The following is a 21,684-nucleotide window of genomic DNA, read 5'->3' as shown; positions in this document are numbered from 1 at the left end:
TAGTAGGATCTTTATCCCGGCGGCTCCATCTTCATCCAGGCAGCTCCATCTTCATCCAGACGGCATCTTCTATCTTCATCCCGGCGGCGTCTTCTTTCTTCATCCCGGCAACGTGGAGCGGGTCCATCCTGAAGACATCCGGCGCGGAGCATCCTCTTCATACGGTCGCCGCCATATACTGACTCTTCAATACAAGGTACGTGATTCAAGATGGCATCCCTTGCATTCCTATTGACTGATTTGATTTTGGAAATTCAAATCAGCCAATAGGATTAGAGATACTGAAATTCTATTGGCTATTCAAATCAGCCAATAGAATTTCAGTAGCTCTCATCCAATTGGCTGAAGCATCTCCAGCGGCGTCTCCGGATGAAGATAGAAGACGCCGCCGGGATAAAGATAGAAGATGCCGTCTGGATGAAGATGGAGCTGCCGGGATGAAGATCCTTCAAGTGGGACTTCAGTAACTGTAAGTGGATCGTTAGGAGTTAATGTTAGGATTTTTAAACATTTTTTGGGTGTTTTTTTTTTTAGATTAGGGTTTGGGCTTTACAAATGCCTTTTTTAGGGCAATGGGTAGCTTTGGTTTTTGTTAGAGTTAGGTTTTTTATTATGGGGGGTTGGTTGGGTGGTGGGTTTTACTGTTAGGGGAGTCTTTGTATTTTTTTTACAGGTAAAAGAGCTGTTTAACTTAGGGCAATGCCCTACAAAAGGCCCCTTTAAGGGCTATTGGTAGTTTATTGTAGGCTAGGGTTTTTATTTTTATTTTGAGTGAGCTTTTTTATTTTTATAGGGCTATTAGATTAGGTGTAATTCTTTTTTTATTTTTGATAATTTCATTTGTTATTTTTCGTAATTTAGTGTTTGTTATTTTTTGTAATTTAGTATTTATTTATTTTTTGTAATTAGTTTGTATTTTTATAGTAGTGTTAGGATTTTTTTTAATGTGTATTTTAGTTTATTTAATTGGTAGTTAGTTTAATTTTAGTTTAATAGTTATATTAGTTTAATTGTTAGTTTAAACTTATGTTTTTAATTTGACAGGTACGTTTTAATTTAATTTAAGATAGGGAAATTATAATTTTAATATAAAGTTAGGGGGTGTTAAGTTTAGGAGTTACTAGTTTAAATTAGTTTATTGTGATGTGGGGGCTTTCGGTTTAGGGGTTAATATGTTTATTATAGTGGCGGCAGTGTAGGGCTTAATAACTTTAGTATAGTGGGGGCGATGTGTGCGGACGGCAGATTAGGAGTTAATTATATTTAAATAGAGTTTGGAATGCGGGAGGGCGGCGCTTTAGGGGTTAATAACTTTATTATAGTGGCGACGATGTTGGGGAGCGGCGGAATAGGGGTTAATACATTTTGTTAGTGGCGGCAATGTCGGGAGCGGCAGCGATGCGGGAGGTCCTCGGTTTAGGGGTTAATAGGTAGTTTATGGGTGTTAGTGTACTTTGTAATAGTTTAGTTATGAGTTTTATGTAACAGTTTTGTTGCGTAAAACTCATAACTGCTGCTCTCAGATGGCGTTACGAATCTTGTCGTTATAGGGTGTAACGCAAGCTTTTTAGCCACACCGCAAAACTCGTAATGGCTGCACTATTGAAGTTCCATGCAAAAACGCAATTTTTACGTGTGCGGGACTGACGTTGCGTTACAGGCTAAAAGGCTTGCGGTACAGAGTAATGGCTGTGTTGCTGTTATAATGTTAAATGGCCATTTTTTTCAGCGTTAAAAGACGAACGCACAACTCGTAATCTACCTGTAAGTTTGTAAAATGATCATATAAAAGCTGCTCTTAATACCTAGCAATCGTCAAAAATTACAAGTTTTGCGGTACGGCTATACCGCTGAAAAATTGGGCCTAAGCGCATGGAATATGCAGTTCTCCCGTATTACAAGTCACGGCGGTACGGCTATATCGCTAGCATTTTAGCCTTTACGCAACTCTCCATTCCACACTCAAAAAATAACTTTTAAGTGAGGGATTTTCATTGCGCCTGTATTACAGGTTGTGCCGTCCGACTATAATGCTAGCATTATAGAGTATACCGCCGGGAACCATTCCGCTATCTGAGACCAGTAGTTATGGATTTTCCAAAACTAAAATGTTACATAGCAAATACTATATTAAAGGGACATAATACTCATATGCTAAATAACTGAAACAAATGCAGTATAACTGTAAAAAGCTGACAGGAAAATATCACCTGAGCATCTTTTATGTAAAAAAGGAAGATATTTTACCTCACAATTTCCTCAGCTCACCATTTCTGTGTAAAAAGTTATACTCAGCTGCTGCCCAGCTGCAGGTAAAAAAAAAAAAATCTAATGAACAGCAGCCAATCAGCATCAACAGTGCTGAGGTTATGAACTCTTTTACTGTGATCTCATGAGATTTCACTTAACTCTCATGAGATTTCATAGTAAACTTCCTTAAACTGAATAGGGAAATAACATGAGAGTGCACGAGGCTCAACCCCTTAGCTGTCCCGGGACAGACATACTGATTTGCTGCTTAGAAGTCCTTTACAATGGGATGTGGCTACTGAGGAATTTTTTAGGTAAAAAAGCTTTCTTTTTTTACATAGAGATGTTCAGGTGATATTTTCTAGTCAGCTTTTTACAGCTATGCTGCATCACTTTCAAGTGTTTCAACATTTGAGTATCATGGCCCTTTAAACCTATTAACCCCTAAACTGCCGACCACCCATTAATTTAATCACTAAGCCCCCTAACCTAACACCCCCACTAATTTACATAAAATAAAGTTCAAATTAAAATAAAAAATCCTATCATTACTTAAAAAAACCCTAAGAGTAAATTAAAATAAATAAATCTAAAATTACAAAAAATTAAAAGTCTAAAATTACAGAATTTTTTTTATCAAAAATAAAAAAAATAAACCTAATCTAATACCCCTATAAAAAAAGCCCCCCAAAATAAAAACACCTCCTAATCTTACACTAAGATACCAATAGCCCTTAAAATGGCCTTTTGTAGTGGATTGCCCTAAGTTAAATAGCTCTTTTACCTCAAAAATACAAATTAACCCCTTACAGTAAAACCCCCCAACCCACCAAATCCCCCCAAATAAAAAAACCTAACACTAAAAAAACTAAGCTAACGATTGCCCCTAAAGGGACATTTGTATGGGTATTACTCTTAAAAGGGCAATCAGCTATTTTGCAGCCCATTAAAATAAAAAAATCCCTAATCTAAAAAAAACCCCACCCCCAAATGCCAAACCTTAAAAAACAGAGGTTTCAGTTCATGATGATGAAAGGGACCTTGAGAGAGAAGGCCTCTTCTGAGAGGGAACTGCCAAGGCAGACAAAAGGACATTTGAATCAGATCCGCATACCAAATATTTTGAGGCAAAGACAGAGCTATCAGAATTATTGAAGCTTGTTCTTGCTTTATCCTTGCTATCACTCTGGATAGCAACACAAATGGAGGAAATATATATACTAGATTGAGGTCTATTTCCTGGCAAACCCTAGCGTCTCACTGAAATAATGCACAAATGTATGGCTGAATATACCCCTAAAGGGGAACAAATCAGTCAGGAAACACTAGCCCCCTCACAACAGGTGATAAGGTTAGAGAACCCCACCACAAGAATGTTAATATTAACTGGTAGCACAAAAATTAAATACAGTTTTTAAACTATGTATACAATTCCAATTTTGTAAACTCTGAGTGCATTAGAACGGTTTCCGACACCTGTAAGATGGCTACTTCAATTCAGAGTGAACAGTAAAACTCCCTACTCACCAAACCCCCCAAAATAAAAAAACAACAATACTAAAAAACCTAAATTACCCATTGCCCTGAAAAGGGCATTTGTTGGGCATTGCCCTTAAAAGGGCATTTAGCTCTTTTACAAAATGCCCACCCTAATCTAAATAAAAAAAAAAAACACAAATTAAAAAAAAAACCTAAGTCTAACCCCCAGGTTGGTACTCACCATTCCTGAAGTCCGGCGGAGAAGGTCCTGTCCCATGTAGTGAAGTCTTCTCCAAGCGGCAACCTCTTCTTTCTTCTTCCAGGAACAATCCGGCGCGGAGTGGAGCTGAAGACCGATGACTGCGGAGCTGAAAACTGGCGACCGCGGAGCCATGGAGCGTGGAGGATCCTCTTCGTACGATCGCCGCTGTACACTGGATAGTGAATTCAAGGTACGCGATTAAAGATGGCGTCCCTTGAATTCATATTGGCTGATTTGATTCTTCAAATTCAAATCAGCCAATAGGATGAGAGCTACTCAAATCCTATTGGCTGTTCAAATCAGCCAATAGGATGAGAGCTACTGAATCCTTCGGTGGATTCTTTCACCACCCTGCAATTTTCGAAATCCACCTGGATGCAGCTTTACTGCATCCAGGTCAATTCTTTTGGCTGCACGCGTAGCCAACATTCTGTTGGCTGCCTCGAGTTGCAAACATTCCATTGAGGATGCGTGCGCAACTGCCGATGGCGACGGACATTACAAACGCAATTATAGTATAGATGTGTGTGTGCCTAGGCAGCATTATGTGTGTGTACTTGTTTGTGTATGTGTGTGTGCTTGTTTGTGTTTGTGTGGGGGTATGTATGTGTGTGTGCTTGTTTGTGTGTGTGGGGGTATGTGTGTGTGCTTGTTTGTGTGTGTGTGGGGGTATGTATGTGTGTGTGCTTGTTTGTGTGTGTGGGGGTATGTGTGTGTGCTTGTTTGTGTGTGTGTGGGGCTATGTATGTGTGTGTGCTTGTGTGGGGGTATATGTGTGTGTGCTTGTATGTATGTGTGTGTGCTTGTATGTGTGTGTGCTTGTTTGTATGTGTGGAGGGGTATGTATGTGTGTGTGCTTGTTTGTGTGTGTGCTTGTTTGTATGTGTGGAGGGGTATGTATGTGTGTGTGCTTGTATGTGTGTGTGCTTGTTTGTATGTGTGGAGGGGTATGTATGTGTGTGTGCTTGTTTGTGTGTGGGGGGGGGTATGTATGTGTGTGTGCATGTTTGTGTGTGTGTGTGTGGCGGGGTATGTATGTGTGTGTGAAAATGCACACTTATGAGAAGGCATGCCAATGTACACTACTTTACTGCTTTCTATAATGGCTGGGGCTATGAATCAAACCTTATTACAACCAGTAGCTGCCGTACTTTAGTATTCTAAACAAAGCATTAACATCTTAAAAAAAAAAAAAAAAAATTGTTTACAAGTATTTCCATTACCCTTGTGTAGTGTGTGTGTGGGCTGTTACCTCAGTGAGTGCATGTGGGCTGTGTGTGTGTGGGCTGTGTGTGTGGGGGTTGTGTGTGTGCGTGTGTGCATGTGTGTGTGTGGGCTGTTACCTCAGTGTGTGTATGTGGGCTGTGTGTGTGTGGGCTGTGTGTGTGGGGGTTGTGTGTGTGCGTGCTGTGTGTGTGCATGTGTGTGTGTGGGCTGTTACCTCAGTGTGTGTATGTGGGCTGTGTGTGTGTGGGCTGTGTGTGTGGGGGCTGTGTGTGTGCATGTGTGCGTGTGGCATGTCTGGGTGCGTGTGTGTGTGCGTGTGGGCTGTCTAGGTGTGTGTGTGTGCACGTGTGGGCTATCTAGGTGTGTGTGTGTGGTGGCTGTCTGGGGGGGTGTGTGTGTACACCTGTGTATGTGTACAGTATATAATATATGTGTACCTGTGTATGAGTCTGAGTGTGGATGTATGTGTATATATGTATCTCTGTGTGTGTATTATATCTGTGTGGTACAGTGAATTTCCCCATTTCTTTAAGTATTTTTTGTTCTGAGTAGAGTCCACCACGCTGTCATTCTGCCTAGGGACCTGTGCTTGCTAGGGCCGGCCCTGGCATCTCTGTAATGTTCTTATTATCATAAGAAAACATAAAAATAAGGACCAGTTCAACTCAACTGTTCCTATTTGTCAGCATAATTCTTCATCATATACATAAACAGTTGTTCCAATAGTACAAATGGTATATTGCAATGTATATAATGTTATAGTGCATCACATTAGTGGATTTGTATGCTTTTTTAAATAAAATATAGTGTGTTACCTTTAATTATTTTTCTCTAATTTTTTTTTTCATTTTAAAAACTGTGGGGGCGGAGATGGGGCGGAGTTGGAGGCGGAGATGGGTCAGGGTTGGAGGCGGGGAGAAAGGGGGTCCAATTTTGTCATCCTGCCTTGGGCCTGCAATGGCTAGGGCCGGCCCTGTTCTGTAGACAGCCCATTCGCAGGAGTGCAAGCCCACATTTCACGTAACCTGTGACATCTCCGCACTGGGAGATTTCTTACTGCCTAGCTGAACTCCTGTCATCCCCTCTGTCCAGGAGGCACTGTTAGGGGGAAATTGGGAAAAATGAAAGTTTTAAAGTAGAAACCTGTGTTAAGCTAAGTATAGCATGATTAAGTGACACACAGTCAAGGAACGTTGCTGTTTTATATATGTCTGAATAAAGAATAATTGAATATATACAGTGCTGTGGACATTTCATTTTTACCGGACTCACTGGTGGGGTTAGGCAGTTTTACCCCAGTCTTCACGTGCACTATTTGCAGGAGTGCTGGCCCTTACTTGGATACTTGCATACAGTACTGCCGGGATACATTGCACACTGCAAGCCGAAATACACTGCAAGCTAAAATGCAGTTGGATACAGACATGGACACAATGACAGACGGCAGCAAGATGTTCGCATATTCTGAGATTGATGCTGCAAGGATTACGGCTTTAACAAGAGGATCAAGAGATTTCCTTAGAACCTCAGCAGCAACCAATGTGGGCAAGGAGTATGAGAACCTGAAAATAAAACAGATGAGATGGGACCTCCATGCTACAACACTCGCTGAGTATTACCGGGTAAAATGAATCCCGAGGGGACTCAGGATGAATACCTGCCCTACTCTATTGAAAAATAGTAAAGATTATTGCGACAAGTTCGAAGCAATAATAAACAAATGCTCTTACGACTTGATGGTCCGGACTGTCGAATCTCTCCTAAAGGAAATGGAAATTCAAGCAGATGCAATAGATAAACATAAAGAGACATTACTAACCTCATTGTTACCAGAGGAATTTGAGAAGCTTGAGAAATCCATCGACGAGAAGGTAGCGACAGAACAGAAGGCCATCAAAGAGACCAAAAGAACAAAATTCCAGAGGGATGAGGATGACTACCGACAGGGTAGAGTCTATAAGTGGCATTATGGAAGCCAGGTCAACCGCTCGACACAGAGAACAAGCTGGAGACGGAGAACCAATCAACAGAGAGGGAAGCAACAATGTAGCGGAAGCAGTACAAGCACTTCCGGTAACTCCGGTGCGTCATCAGACCAGGCATTGTTGTCCCCTTTGGAACTGAGCGGCGGCGAGAGCAAAGTCGCCAGGGAGACCGCAAACATCACAAAGGCAACCGGAACATCTGCACAGAGAGAGGGTACGAGGAAGTCGAATCGCAAGGGCAACAAGAAATGACCGGTGACCACGACATAGTGGTAAATATATCAGGACATACCTTAACTAGCGATGAGAACAATGTTCTTAGGAAAGGACTATCGTTTTGCCCGTTTCAAGGAACCGATTACTTTGAACTTGAGAAAGATCTACAAAGACGTTTTAGAAATATTAAGCTTAAAGTATGGTTCAATAATGATAAAAGGGACATTGAGGCTATTAGTAATATTAACCCTGACAAATGGTCGTTACAAACATTAGGACTCAAGAAGAAGAGTACTTTTAACCCAATTGTTAATAATAATAGCGTCAATACTTTTATTAATCTTGTAGAAAATGCTGTTAAAAAACTCAGAGCTGACAACAAAAATAGAAAAGATCAGGCCCTGAAATGGGAAGGAGGTAAATTGGTCAATATGATCAATTACACCAAACAAGATATGGCTGCATTAAACAAATTAAAAAAGAATGACACAATTGTGCTTAAAGGGGCTGACAAGGGAGGGGCAACCATCATCATGGATAAATCATATTATGTAGGGGAAATCAAGACACAACTGAGTGAACAGGAGACTTACATTAAAATAAACACCAATCCTCTAACTAAGATACAGAAAGAGAAACAATCTATATTAAAAAGAGCCATGGATATGGAAATCATAGACAAAAAATTGGCAGACTTCCTGTATATAGATTCACCACGTAATCCAATATTTTATATGGTCCCAAAGGTCCATAAGGATATCAGCAAGCCACCTGGGAGACCCATAGCCTCCAGTGTTGAATCTGTATATCTCCAAATTCATAGACAAAATTTTACAACCAGAGGTTGTTAGGATGTCTAGCTATTTGAAAGATACTAATCACTTTTTAAGTAAAGCAAGACAGTTGGAACTACATTCTGACAGGTACCTACTGTTCACCATGGATGTCAAATGTCTCTACACATCAATCAAACATGAGACTGGCATAGCGATTGTAAAAAAGACACTCATGGTGAACAGTGGGTACACGTACAGAGAAAGTGAATTTATTGAACAACTACTCAGGTTGATATTGTACTGGAATTATTTTTTATTCCAAGATGAATGGTTTGTGCAGGTAAAGGTAACTGCTATGGGTTCCAATGTTGCCCCATCATACGCCAATCTTTTCATGAATGAGTTTGAAGAAAAGATGATATATGAACATGAGATATTCAAACAGCACGGATCAGTGTGGGGGCACTACATTGATGACGTGTTTGGCGTGTGGTGGGGCAGCATTGGAACCCTTAATAGATTTGTAAATTACCTTAATTCTATGGTAAGGGGACTACAGTTCACAGTCCCCTACAGCGAGGAGACAGTCACTTTTTTAGACACCAGAGTCTATAAAGATGGAAATACTTTACGTTTTGATCTGTACACAAAGGATACGGACAAAAATACGCTGTTAAAATATGACAGTTTCCACCCAAAAAACCTAATAAATTCCCTACCCAAAAGTCAGCTCCTAAGGGTAAAAAGAATTGTAAGCAGAGAAGAAGATAGTGAGTATAGGATGAAAGAAATGGCAAATACATTTTTAGATAGGGGGTATCCCCCCAATCTTATTAAACAAAAAATTGAAGAAATAAGAAATCCCAGGCCCAAAAATAAAAAATATGACCAGGACCACAGAATGATGTTTGTGTCACAGTATAGTCCCCTTAGTGGTGAAGTGTCAAAAATAATACGCAAAAATTGGCATGTGTTAAGGGAGTGTAATCAACATATTTCACACTTTAAGGAACCACCACTAATGGCCTATAGGAGGGTAAGAAATATAAGAGACCAACTAGTAAGAACTGACATAGGACCAGAAAATGTGTTGAGACAATCCCATATAGGTATTAAACAAAAGGGTAGTTTCCCTTGTTTAAATTGCATGAGTTGCAGTTCAATAATAAAAGGCCCCAATTTTTTTCACCCACATAGTGAGAAAAAATTTGAGATTAATGGTTACTATACCTGTGAAACGACTTATGTTATATACCTAATCAAATGCCCGTGTTCCCTGGTATACTTAGGTGAGACGACACAGAAAGTGAGAGACCGTATGACACAGCATTGTTCTAATATAAGGCGAAAAAACATGGAAGCCCCTCTGTCCAGGCACTTCCTGGAAAAAGGACACGGAATAAGCCAGCTAAGATGGCAAGTGATTGAACAGATCAAAGTGCCCAGGAATGGCATGGACAGAGAGACTTTGCTAAAAAGGAAAGAAATGTGGTGGATCCATAAATTGGAAACCTTGGCCCCTAAAGGTCTGAATAGAGATTTTGACTTATCCTGCTATTTCTGATATACCTTAATTTAAGCTACAACTTAGATGGTAAAATCTTTAAGAAAAATCATAGTTGTGTATCTTTAATATAAACTGTTTTAAGTTACATTATGAATACATGGTAAAATAATTTGCTACATCTTGCTCTTTATGTCATTGTTGCTATATTACAGGGAGTGCAGAATTATTAGGCAAATGAGTATTTTGACCACATCATCCTCTTTATGCATGTTGTCTTACTCCAAGCTGTATAGGCTCGAAAGCCTACTACCAATTAAGCATATTAGGTGATGTGCATCTCTGTAATGAGAAGGGGTGTGGTCTAATGACATCAACACCCTATATCAGGTGTGCATAATTATTAGGCAACTTCCTTTCCTTTGGCAAAATGGGTCAAAAGAAGGACTTGACAGGCTCAGAAAAGTCAAAAATAGTGAGATATCTTGCAGAGGGATGCAGCACTCTTAAAATTGCAAAGCTTCTGAAGCGTGACCATCGAACAATCAAGCGTTTCATTCAAAATAGTCAACAGGGTCGCAAGAAGCGTGTGGAAAAACCAAGGCGCAAAATAACTGCCCATGAACTGAGAAAAGTCAAGCGTGCAGCTGCCAAGATGCCACTTGCCACCAGTTTGGCCATATTTCAGAGCTGCAACATCACTGGAGTGCCCAAAAGCACAAGGTGTGCAATCCTCAGAGACATGGCCAAGGTAAGAAAGGCTGAAAGACGACCACCACTGAACAAGACACATAAGCTGAAACGTCAAAACTGGGCCAAGAAATATCTCAAGACTGATTTTTCTAAGGTTTTATGGACTGATGAAATGAGAGTGAGTCTTGATGGGCCAGATGGATGGGCCCGTGGCTGGATTGGTAAAGGGCAGAGAGCTCCAGTCCGACTCAGACGCCAGCAAGGTGGAGGTGGAGTACTGGTTTGGGCTGGTATCATCAAAGATGAGCTTGTGGGGCCTTTTCGGGTTGAGGATGGAGTCAAGCTCAACTCCCAGTCCTACTGCCAGTTTCTGGAAGACACCTTCTTCAAGCAGTGGTATAGGAAGAAGTCTGCATCCTTCAAGAAAAACATGATTTTCATGCAGGACAATGCTCCATCACATGCGTCCAAGTACTCCACAGCGTGGCTGGCAAGAAAGGGTATAAAAGAAGAAAATCTAATGACATGGCCTCCTTGTTCACCTGATCTGAACCCCATTGAGAACCTGTGGTCCATCATCAAATGTGAGATTTACAAGGAGGGAAAACAGTACACCTCTCTGAACAGTGTCTGGGAGGCTGTCGTTGCTGCTGCACGCAATGTTGATGGTGAACAGATCAAAACACTGACAGAATCCATGGATGGCAGGCTTTTGAGTGTCCTTGCAAAGAAAGGTGGCTATATTGGTCACTGATTTGTTTTTGTTTTGTTTTTGAATGTCAGAAATGTATATTTGTGAATGTTGAGATGTTATATTGGTTTCACTGGTAAAAATAAATAATTGAAATGGGTATATATTTGTTTTTTGTTAAGTTGCCTAATAATTATGCACAGTAATAGTCACCTGCACACACAGATATCCCCCTAAAATAGCTATAACTAAAAACAAACTAAAAACTACTTCCAAAACTATTCAGCTTTGATATTAATGAGTTTTTTGGGTTCATTGAGAACATGGTTGTTGTTCAATAATAAAATTAATCCTCAAAAATACAACTTGCCTAATAATTCTGCACTCCCTGTACTGTTTTTAAATTACTTGCTTCACAGATTAACCAGTAATTACACAAGAGAACCACAAGATGGTGCCAGAGTACAACCACAGAGTGACTGGCTCGAAAAATGAAAGTTTAAAAGTAGAAACCTGTGTTAAGCTAAGTATAGAATGATTAAGTGACACACAGTCACGAAACGTTGCTGTTTTATATATGTCTGAATAAAGAATAATTGAATATATACAGTGCTGTGGACATTTCATGTTTACCAGGGGGAAATTGAGACTCAGATTGGTTAGAGAAACCCTATCAACAAAGTGTAGGTCAACACTTCGGAACTCAACTCACTCCATCTTGGAAGCAAACATTTGATTGAGGGGTTTCTACCCATTATCTTACTAAAACTTATGCAAAATAATAGCATTATGTATATGAAGGCATTCCTGAATTGCTATACTATCTGTATGTGTATTAAAGGGACATAAAACTTCATTTGTTTTTCCTTCATGATTGAGACTGAGCATATCATTTAAATACGTTTTCAATTTACTGCTACTTCATTCTTGTGGTATTTTTGTTGACGAGAATACCTAGGTAGGCAGCATTCACATGTCTGGAGAATTGCATGGCAAGAAACACTGCTATCACCTAGTTCTCTTGCAAATGTATAATATTTTTAAAGTATGTTTGCAAAGCTCCTGAGCCTACATACCTGCTTTTCAACAATGGATAGCACGTCATCTAAGTAAATTTGATCATAGAAGTTAATTGAAAACTTTTTTTTTAATTGTATGCCCTATGCAAATCATGAAAGAAAAATGTAGGTGTCATGTCCCTTTAAATAATTGCAGCTGTATTATTGGCACAGTATAACAGCGCTATTCTACTAGGCAAGCCTAGAAAATAAAATAGTAATAGTAAAAGAAATCGAGTGGATACTGTATAACAATGTTTATGTGAAGGATACACTTGTACCACTAGTGGACCTACTCAACAAAGGGCCCTGGTGCAATATTTTTGGCCCCCAAAAGTAACTCAGTAGTATAATGATTTTGAGGATAGATAGATGATAGACAGCCTGCACTAATAGAAAGCTCCCTTACATTAGTATTGCACACATTCTGCATACATCTGTGTATAGACCGGCTGATATGGGCACCTCAGAACTTGGGCCCAGTTGGCACTGCAGCTGCTGCACCAATGGTAGTTCAGTACTGTTTGTATCTCTGTATTTAATTCCAAAATAAAATATATGAACGTAATATTGTCCCAGATATTTCAATATATTCTTTATGCCTCAAAAAAAGAGCAGAGGTGCAATAGTGAAATACTATATATGATTAATAATACAGAAAGGATTCACTTAGAATAGAGGTATAATAACTCTAAAGATGGCGCTCATCTGATTTTAAACTGTCACTATATACCAAATGTATTTAAAATATTTAACATGGATAATATATATATATATAAAAAGCAGCAATATTGTAAATATATACGTCACTAAGGCTATACTCCACTTTGTATATCAAGTGAGCAGATACAACTGTTCTATAAAGCGGATGGATGCAGATGGTATTATAGCACTGCTTCACTATTATCTGCTATAATCTCCATTATTCCACAACTCCCCTCCTTGTGATGTATATTATGTGTGTAAAAAAAATGATCCAAAATAATGAAAAAAAAAAAAAATCTAAGGTAATCTCTTAGGTATCCGTTTTGATTTTGTGTCTTTATAAATTTGTGCGTGGTTATATTTGAGTGTGGAATTAGACACTACGGAGGGAAAGGAGGAGAAGAGAAGGGAAGAGAAAGGGAAAAACGTTCATTATTGTTTGGTAAATGTAGAACTTTATATGATAAAATGTGAGTATCGGTAGCTAGATATCAATAAGAGAGATGTGTGTTTTTGGTTTTGTCACTGTATAATAGATAAAATTGCAACAGGTTTGTGTGGTACAAGGTTAAAAATGAATCATTTGTTAGAATCAAAAATTTTAATATTTGATTTGCAGTAGAGATTTAAGCATGTATTGTATTTTCGTTTTTTCCTTGCTACTGTAACAATGTATAAACATTCCTATTGTTGAATAATAAAAAAAAAGAAAAAAAAAAAAAAAAAGAAAATTATCCGACACACGTTTCACCATGCTCTCATGGCCTTTTCAAGGATAAAATGAGCGCTTCATATTTATTTGTATTTATAGTAAAATCCAGATGTGATGCAATATTATAAAGAAGTCATCTTATTGCCGGTAAAAGTCTTCCACTTATTATTAGTCCCCATGTTGTAAAATGTCCATAAGAGGACAGGAGGTAAGAATACACTGAGGATCCTGGCACTAGAGTAGATCATTCTTATATCAACTGTAATAGGCAAAATTCCCCTTTACGTTTTAAATGTATTTATTGGCTAAATATAATCTGCATGAGTTACCCTAAGAAGAAAAGATCAGATAGAAAAAATGGTTACCCCCCCAAAAAAACAAAACTGTACAATAAATATGAAACATGTTTTCTGTCACACAGAGAGAGAAAGAGGTATATAGTTTTTAATTAACTGTCAAACAAGCATAATATACTTTAACATCTCTGTATATAAATATTTTATGCATGAAAGACTGGCAGTAAAAGCTATCATTAAATAAACCACACAGACAGATTTATTTCTATAATATAAATCATACAGATAGAAGATGCAGTCAATTAGGGGAGATATTTGATCATCTAAATATTAATGTGCCTCTGATCATAGACCTGTGCTATTAAAGGGACATTCCAGCCAATATTGGTATCCACATGGATGCATTTACTATTTGTAAAAAAGCATGTTTGTAATATAAATGTATTAGCAAAAATGCTTCTAATAAAAGATATTGCAGTTTCAAATGTGTATTTAAGTATGCACCGAGCACCAGCGATTTGAACACAGAAAGCCTAAGGTGCTTGTACCATCTGGCAATAACTCAATAGGCCCCATTTATCAATCTGCTAAAGCAGCTTTGTTGCCCCTGTGTTTCTGGCTAGCCTGAAATGTTGGTTAGGTAGCAGCAGTCTTAAATCTTTAAAGGCGGCAGATTGAATTCATTCCAATCCGATCAGGATGATTGACAGCCCCTGCTACAAGGCTGTACTGGCCTACCAGGATACCAGGAGATTTCCTGGGTAGCTTCAACAGCTGGGACTGCAAAGCTACAATTTAAAGTGGTGATACAATTAGGTTGTAGGGTGCCTATATAACAACAATCTGGCACTTTTGTTTAATACAAACTTATATATTTTAATTCTAAAATAAATATTGGAGGAAGAACTATCCCAGTATTCCCCTTTGAGAAAAAATGGGACATGTACATTCTTCTGACTCAACACAAAATAGGGCTGGTCTTAACATTTTCCAGGGCTGCTTTTTATTCCCACTCTGGCCCTGTCCTCCTAGTTGCCTGACTGGCCACCAGCCAGTAGTGGGCGGCCATTGCTTGTGCAATGCTTACTGTGTACAGTGTATGCTGTCCGCTAGCAGCGAGGTCCGGCAGTCATGATTCTCTGTACCGAATCATGTCTGAGCCCAATTTGTTAATTGCTGACATGATACAAGCCCCACTGGTGCTCTGAGCAGCTGCAGTATTTAAAAGGCTGGTGCACTGAGAATATCTAGCTATGCGTGTCATGCACATGCAGAGAAAAATGTTAACACTAAGGGGCCGATTTATCATCGGTCTGTCCGACATGATCCGCTCAACGGATTATGTCCGACAGACATCGATGAATGCCAACAGCATACGCTGTCGGTATTTATCATTGTACAAGCAGTTCTTGTGAACTGCTTGGCAATGCCGCCCCCTTCAGTTTCGTGACCAATCGGCCGCTAGCAGGGGGTGTCAATCAACCCAATTGTATTTGATCGGGTTGATTACTGACCACTGCTCAGAGCAGGCGGACCAGTTAAGGAGCAGCCGTCTTAAGACCGCGGCTTTATAACTGCCGTTTCCAGCAAGCCTGAAGGCTTGTGTGGAAACAGGGGCATCAGGGGCCGTTCGGCCCTTGATAATTCGGCCCCTAAGACTGATAACATTTACTAGAAGCATTTTTGCCAATACATGAAAATTGCAAATATGTTTCTATTCAAAGATGTAATTCATCTATGTGCATTTACATTTTCTCTTGTTAAGTGTATCCAGTCCACGGATCATCCATTACTTATGGGATATTAACTCCTCCCCAACAGGAAGTGCAAGAGGATTCACCCAGCAGAGCTGCTATATAGCTCCTCCCCTAACTGCCATTACCAGTCATTCTCTTGCACCCAACGAATAGATAGGATGTGTGAGAGGACTGTGGTGATTATACTTAGTTTCATACCTTCAATCAAAAGTTTGTTATTTTATAATAGCACCGGAGTGTGTTATTCCTTCTCTGGTAGAATTTGAAGAAGAATCTACCTGAGTTTTTCTATGATTTTAGCCGGAGTAGTTAAGATCATATTGCTGTTTCTCGGCCATCTGAGGAGAGGTAAACTTCAGATCAGGGGACAGCGGGCAGATTAATCTGCAAAGAGGTATGTAGCAGCTTATTATTTTCTGACAATGGAATTGATGAGAAAATTCTGCCATACCGATATAATGTAAACTCAGCCTTAAATGCAGTAGCAGCAACTGGTATCAGGCTGTCATGTATGTATATTTTACACTTCAGTATTCTGTGAGATTGTAGTTGACTGTGATAAAAAAAAAAAACGTTTATTTCTGTATTTTTTTTTTTTTTTTCTGCTATCAGGGTTAGTTATCCTTTGCTAATGGGAGCAATCCTTTGCTAAAATTGTGTTTTTTACAAAGATTTGATGCTATAACTTTTCAGTTTATTAATTTTCAACTGTCATAACTTTTTCTGTGCTTCTTATAGGCACAGTACGTTTTCATATTATAGTAAATTACTTGAAAAGTATTTCCAAGTTGCTAGTTTATTTGCTAGTGTGTTAAACATGTCTGATTCAGAGGAAGATATCTGTGCTATATGCAGTGACGTGCAGTGACGTCAGAGGCTGGTGAGGCAGTGGCTAGGATACGCCTTCATTCTTTAGATATCCTTTGTTGAAGAAATAGCAATGCACATGGGTGAGCCAATATCACATGAGGTATCTATGTGCAGCCACCAATCAGCAGCTACTGAGCATATTTAGATATGATTTTCAACAAAGGATATCAAAAGAATGAAGAACATTTGATATTAGATGTAAATTGGAAAGTTATTTAAAATTGCATGCTCTTTCTAAATCATGAAAGAAAACATATGGGTTTCATGTCCCTTTAAATGGTGTCTTGGAAAACTGGTCAACTTAGTAAACATTTGATTTTAGTCTAAAGGATTGTAACAGAAACTCTTGCCAGATAACAAAATGCTTGCTCTGATTATGAGATCTAGAAATCCACAGTGGTGGCTGGTGAATTTTCAAGGTAGTGGGGCGCTAGACCCCACCCCTTAAAATAAAGCCCCACCCCACAGGTAGCTTCACCCACAAAGGGAGTAAACACATAGTTAAAGTATACCCAGCTGTGCAACCATCACTGGTGAATGAGTCAGAGACAATTTCTGCAGCTCTCAAGCAGTACTTTAACTATGTGTTAACCCCTATTCTCAGAACAAACAGAACTCACACATGTGATTTTAAAGAAAAAAAACTCTTAAGCACTAAAGTAAGGCTGTGATCATATAGTGACCACTGATAGAATATGGGCAAATTATCATTATTATGAAGACCAATCTATTCCAAAAATCTGTGAAAACATATGTTTAATCAATTCAAGTACAAGGCATATATAAATTATATATACAGTGTATATATATATATATATATATATATATATATATATATATATCTTGTAAATGAATTGATTACATATAATTTGTATACATATATTCTTCATACAATAAAATGTCAAGCAGTCTTGGGAGGGACATACACTTAAAAAAAATCTTCACTATGCCTTTATTATAAAATGTATTAAAAGACACAAAGATATTAAGCAGTTCTCTCTCTCTAGGTAGCACAAGCATAGTTAATGCCATGGGGATTGAGAGAGTAATTTATAACTGATTCTGTTTACTTATGAACACGGCACTCTGCAGAATGCTCCATGACCTCTCCTAACAGAAGTGCTAAAGCAGCATGGGGCAGCAATACCGGTAATAAATCAAAAGGATATCCTACACTGAATCAGAGAGCCGACATTAAGCAGGAAGCAAGCAACTGAACTTATCACCCAATATCTCTCCCTGTTCTTTTCTTCATGAAGGCTGCTTGCTAACGATACACTGTGCACACTGCACAGACAGCTGAGCTGAGTGCTGACAGGACTCAGGAGAGAGGGCAGGAAAAAGAGCTTAGCTACAAAACACAGCCCAGCGTTCATAAGGGCTGCAATCATGCTCTCACATAGATAAGCTAGCATTTCAACCAGTCAGTGCTTAATGGTCTTCGATCTATATTGTAAATAAAAATTATGTATATTATCATAATATACATAATTTTTATTTACAATATAGATTGAAGACCATTAATAATATATATATATAATGTTCCAATACACAATGACAGCTCCATCCGATCCTACATTACCTAACAGTGTTTCCAGCATTTCTAGTTCATCTTGTTGTATACAAAACAACATTCATATTAAAAAATGACTAGCCACATTATGAACAGTTATTAACATGTTTAACCTAAGTGGTTAGTGGTCTGGTCGGAGGTTACTTACCTGAGAGAGAATCCGGTCGGGTCATCAGTGTCTCTCTTCTCTTCTGTCACTCTGACTCCACCAGGTCCGGCACCCACATGGCACTGGCTCCGCTTCTCTGACTCTGTCCACCACTGTCCTCCTCCTCAGTCCTCTGAGTCTCCTCCAGGCTCCAGGCAGCACACAGTCCTGTCCTCCAGGGCAGCCCTCCTCCACAGACAGCCACAACACAAGGCCCACAATCAGTCAGTTACTAGGCTGCACTGAAACAGCAGCAGCATGGGCACGCACGAAGACTTCCTCAGCAGCTCCCTCCACAATGACAACTGAGTCTTCCCGCCAGCCAGAGTCTGATGTGTCGGCGCTACGTCATGACCCAGTCTCACACCTGTCAATCAGCAGCCCAGCAGGCACGCCTCCCCGCAGTGCTGCTGAATGCCTGATTGGCTCAAGTGATGTAGGTCATCATGGAGGCGGTTTTGAGAACCGCCTCCAATGAAGCTTGTATGATGGCCGGGCGAGTCACCAGTGGGTGGCGCTGCTCTGTAGTGAGCAGACAAAGTTATTTAGATCCATTGTTGCGCAATTAATGGAGGGCAGCGGACCGGCTCACTGCCTCCTAATTGCGCAACAATGGATGGTGATTTTCCAGCGCAAGCGCACAGCGCACAGTAACTACTGTAATGAGTAGTAATCACCATCGGGGGTGGGGGGGGTACCCTTGGGGGGAGGGTGGGCATGGTAAATAAATTAAGATGAAAAAACACTTTTTATTTTTAAAATAAATATTATTTGAAAACTTTTTTTTTCCCTCATTGGACAGGGTAGGCACTGCCTACCCTGCCTCCTATTACTGCACGTCACTGGCTATATGTGCTAAAGCCAAAGTGGAGCCCAATAGAAATTTATGTACTAACTGTATTGATGCTACTTTAAATAAAAGTCAATCTGTACAAATTGAACATATTTCACCAAACAACGAGGGGAGAGTTATGCCGACTAACTCGCCTCACGTGTCAGTACCTGCATCTCCCGCTCGGGAGGTGCGTGATATTGTAGCGCCGAGTACATCTGGGCGGCCATTACAAATCACATTACAGGATATGGCTACTGTTATGACTGAAGTTTTGGCTAAATTACCAGAACTAAGAGGTAAGCGTGATCACTCTGGGGTGAGAACAGAGTGCGCTGATAATATTAGGGCCATGTCAGACACTGCGTCACAATTTGCAGAACATGAGGACGGAGAGCTTCATTCTGCGGGTGACGGTTCTGATCCAAACAAACTGGATTTAGATATTTCAAATTTTAAATTTAAGCTGGAAAACCTCCGTGTATTACTAGGGGAGGTGTTAGCGGCTCTGAATGATTGTAACACAGTTGCAATACCAGAGAAAATGTGTAGGTTGGATAAATATTTTGCGGTACCGGCGAGTACTGATGTTTTTCCTATACCTAAGAGACTTACTGAAATTGTTACTAAGGAGTGGGATAGACCCGGTGTGCCGTTCTCACCCCCTCCGATATTTAGAAAGATGTTTCCAATAGACGCCACCACACGGGACTTATGGCAAACGGTCCCTAAGGTGGAGGGAGCAGTTTCTACTTTAGCTAAGCGTACCACTATCCCGGTGGAGGATAGCTGTGCCTTTTCAGATCCAATGGATAAAAAGTTAGAGGGTTACCTTAAGAAAATGTTTGTTCAACAAGGTTTTATATTGCAACCTCTTGCATGCATTGCGCCTGTCACGGCTGCAGCAGCATTTTGGTTTGAGTCTCTGGAAGAGACACTTGAATCAGCTCCATTAGATGAGATTACACACAAGCTTAAAGCCCTTAAGTTAGCTAACTCATTTATTTCAGATGCCGTAGTACATTTAACTAAACTTACGGCTAAGAATTCCGGATTCGCCATTCAGGCACGCAGAGCACTGTGGCTAAAATCCTGGTCAGCTGACGTTACTTCTAAATCTAAATTGCTTAATATACCTTTCAAAGGGCAGACCTTATTCGGGCCCGGGTTGAAAGAAATTATCGCTGACATTACAGGAGGTAAAGGCCATGCCCTGCCTCAAGACAGAGCCAAACCTAAGGCTAGACAGTCTAATTTTCATTCCTTTCGTAATTTCAAAGCAGGAGCAGCATCAACTTCCTCTGCACCAAAACAGGAAGGAGCTGTTGCTCGCTACAGACAAGGCTGGAGACCTAACCAGTCCTGGAACAAGGGCAAGCAGGCCAGGAAACCTGCTGCTGCCCCTAAGACAGCATGAATCGAGGGCCCCCGATCCGGGAACGGATCTAGTGGGGGGCAGACTTTCTCTCTTCGCCCAGGCTTGGGCAAGAGATGTCCAGGATCCCTGGGCGTTAGAGATCATATCTCAGGGATACCTTCTAGACTTCAAATTCTCTCCCCCAAGAGGGAGATTTCATCTGTCAAGGTTGTCAACAAACCAAATAAAGAAAGAGGCGTTTCTACGCTGCGTACAAGATCTTTTATTAATGGGAGTGATCCATCCGGTTCCGCGGTCGGAACAAGGACAAGGGTTTTACTCAAATCTGTTTGTGGTTCCCAAAAAAGAGGGAACTATCAGGCCAATCTTGGATTTAAAGATCCTAAACAAATTCCTAAGAGTTCCATCGTTCAAAATGGAAACTATTCGGACAATTTTACCCATGATCCAAAAGGGTCAGTACATGACCACAGTGGATTTAAAGGATGCTTACCTTCACATACCGATTCACAAAGATCATTACCGGTATCTAAGGTTTGCCTTTCTAGACAGGCATTACCAGTTTGTAGCTCTTCCATTCGGATTGGCTACGGCTCCGAGAATCTTCACAAAGGTTCTGTGTGCTCTTCTGGCGGTACTAAGACCGCGAGGAATTGCGGTAGCTCCGTACCTAGACGACATTCTGATACAAGCTTCAAGCTTTCAAACTGCCAAGTCTCATACAGAGTTAGTACTGGCATTTCTAAGGTCGCATGGATGGAAGGTGAACGAAAAGAAGAGTTCTCTCTTTCCACTCACAAGAGTTCCCTTCTTGGGGACTCTTATAGGTTCTGTAGAAATGAAGATTTACCTGACAGAAGACAGGTTAACAAAGCTTCAAAATGCATGCCGTGTCCTTCATTCCATTCAACACCCGTCAGTAGCTCAATGCATGGAGGTGATTGGCTTAATGGTAGCAGCAATGGACATAGTACCCTTTGCACGTCTACATCTCAGACCGCTGCAATTGTGCATGCTAAGTCAGTGGAATGGGGATTACTCAGACTTGTCCCCTACTCTGAATCTGGATCAAGAGACCAGAAATTCTCTTCTATGGTGGCTTTCTCAGCCACATCTGTCCAGGGGGATGCCATTCAGCAGGCCGGACTGGACAATTGTAACAACAGACGCCAGCCTACTAGGTTGGGGCGCTGTCTGGAATTCTCTGAAGGCTCAGGGACAATGGAATCAGGAGGAGAGTCTCCTACCAATAAACATTCTGGAATTGAGAGC

General features: G+C 40.2%; 1 protein-coding gene across 2 annotated transcripts in view; it reads right to left on the bottom strand.

Moving 5' to 3' along the window:
* Nucleotides 1-21,684, bottom strand: part of LOC128662430 (carbohydrate sulfotransferase 1-like) — a 62,805-nt gene that overhangs the window by 9,641 nt on the left and 31,480 nt on the right. Inside the window, exon 4 of one of the 2 annotated variants that reach the window (XM_053716216.1) lies at nucleotides 21,004-21,028. The exons of the other annotated variant lie outside the window; for it this stretch is intronic. Coding sequence (XP_053572191.1) covers nucleotides 21,004-21,028 — 25 coding nt within the window. The remainder of the gene's footprint in view (nucleotides 1-21,003; nucleotides 21,029-21,684) is intronic. 2 annotated transcript variants of the gene reach the window in all.

This window comes from Bombina bombina, chromosome 6 (assembly GCF_027579735.1).
Source record: "Bombina bombina isolate aBomBom1 chromosome 6, aBomBom1.pri, whole genome shotgun sequence".
Lineage (NCBI taxonomy): Eukaryota > Metazoa > Chordata > Amphibia > Anura > Bombinatoridae > Bombina > Bombina bombina.
Note: the sequence above shows the minus strand (reverse complement) of the source record. Positions and strands in the feature narration are given on the sequence as shown.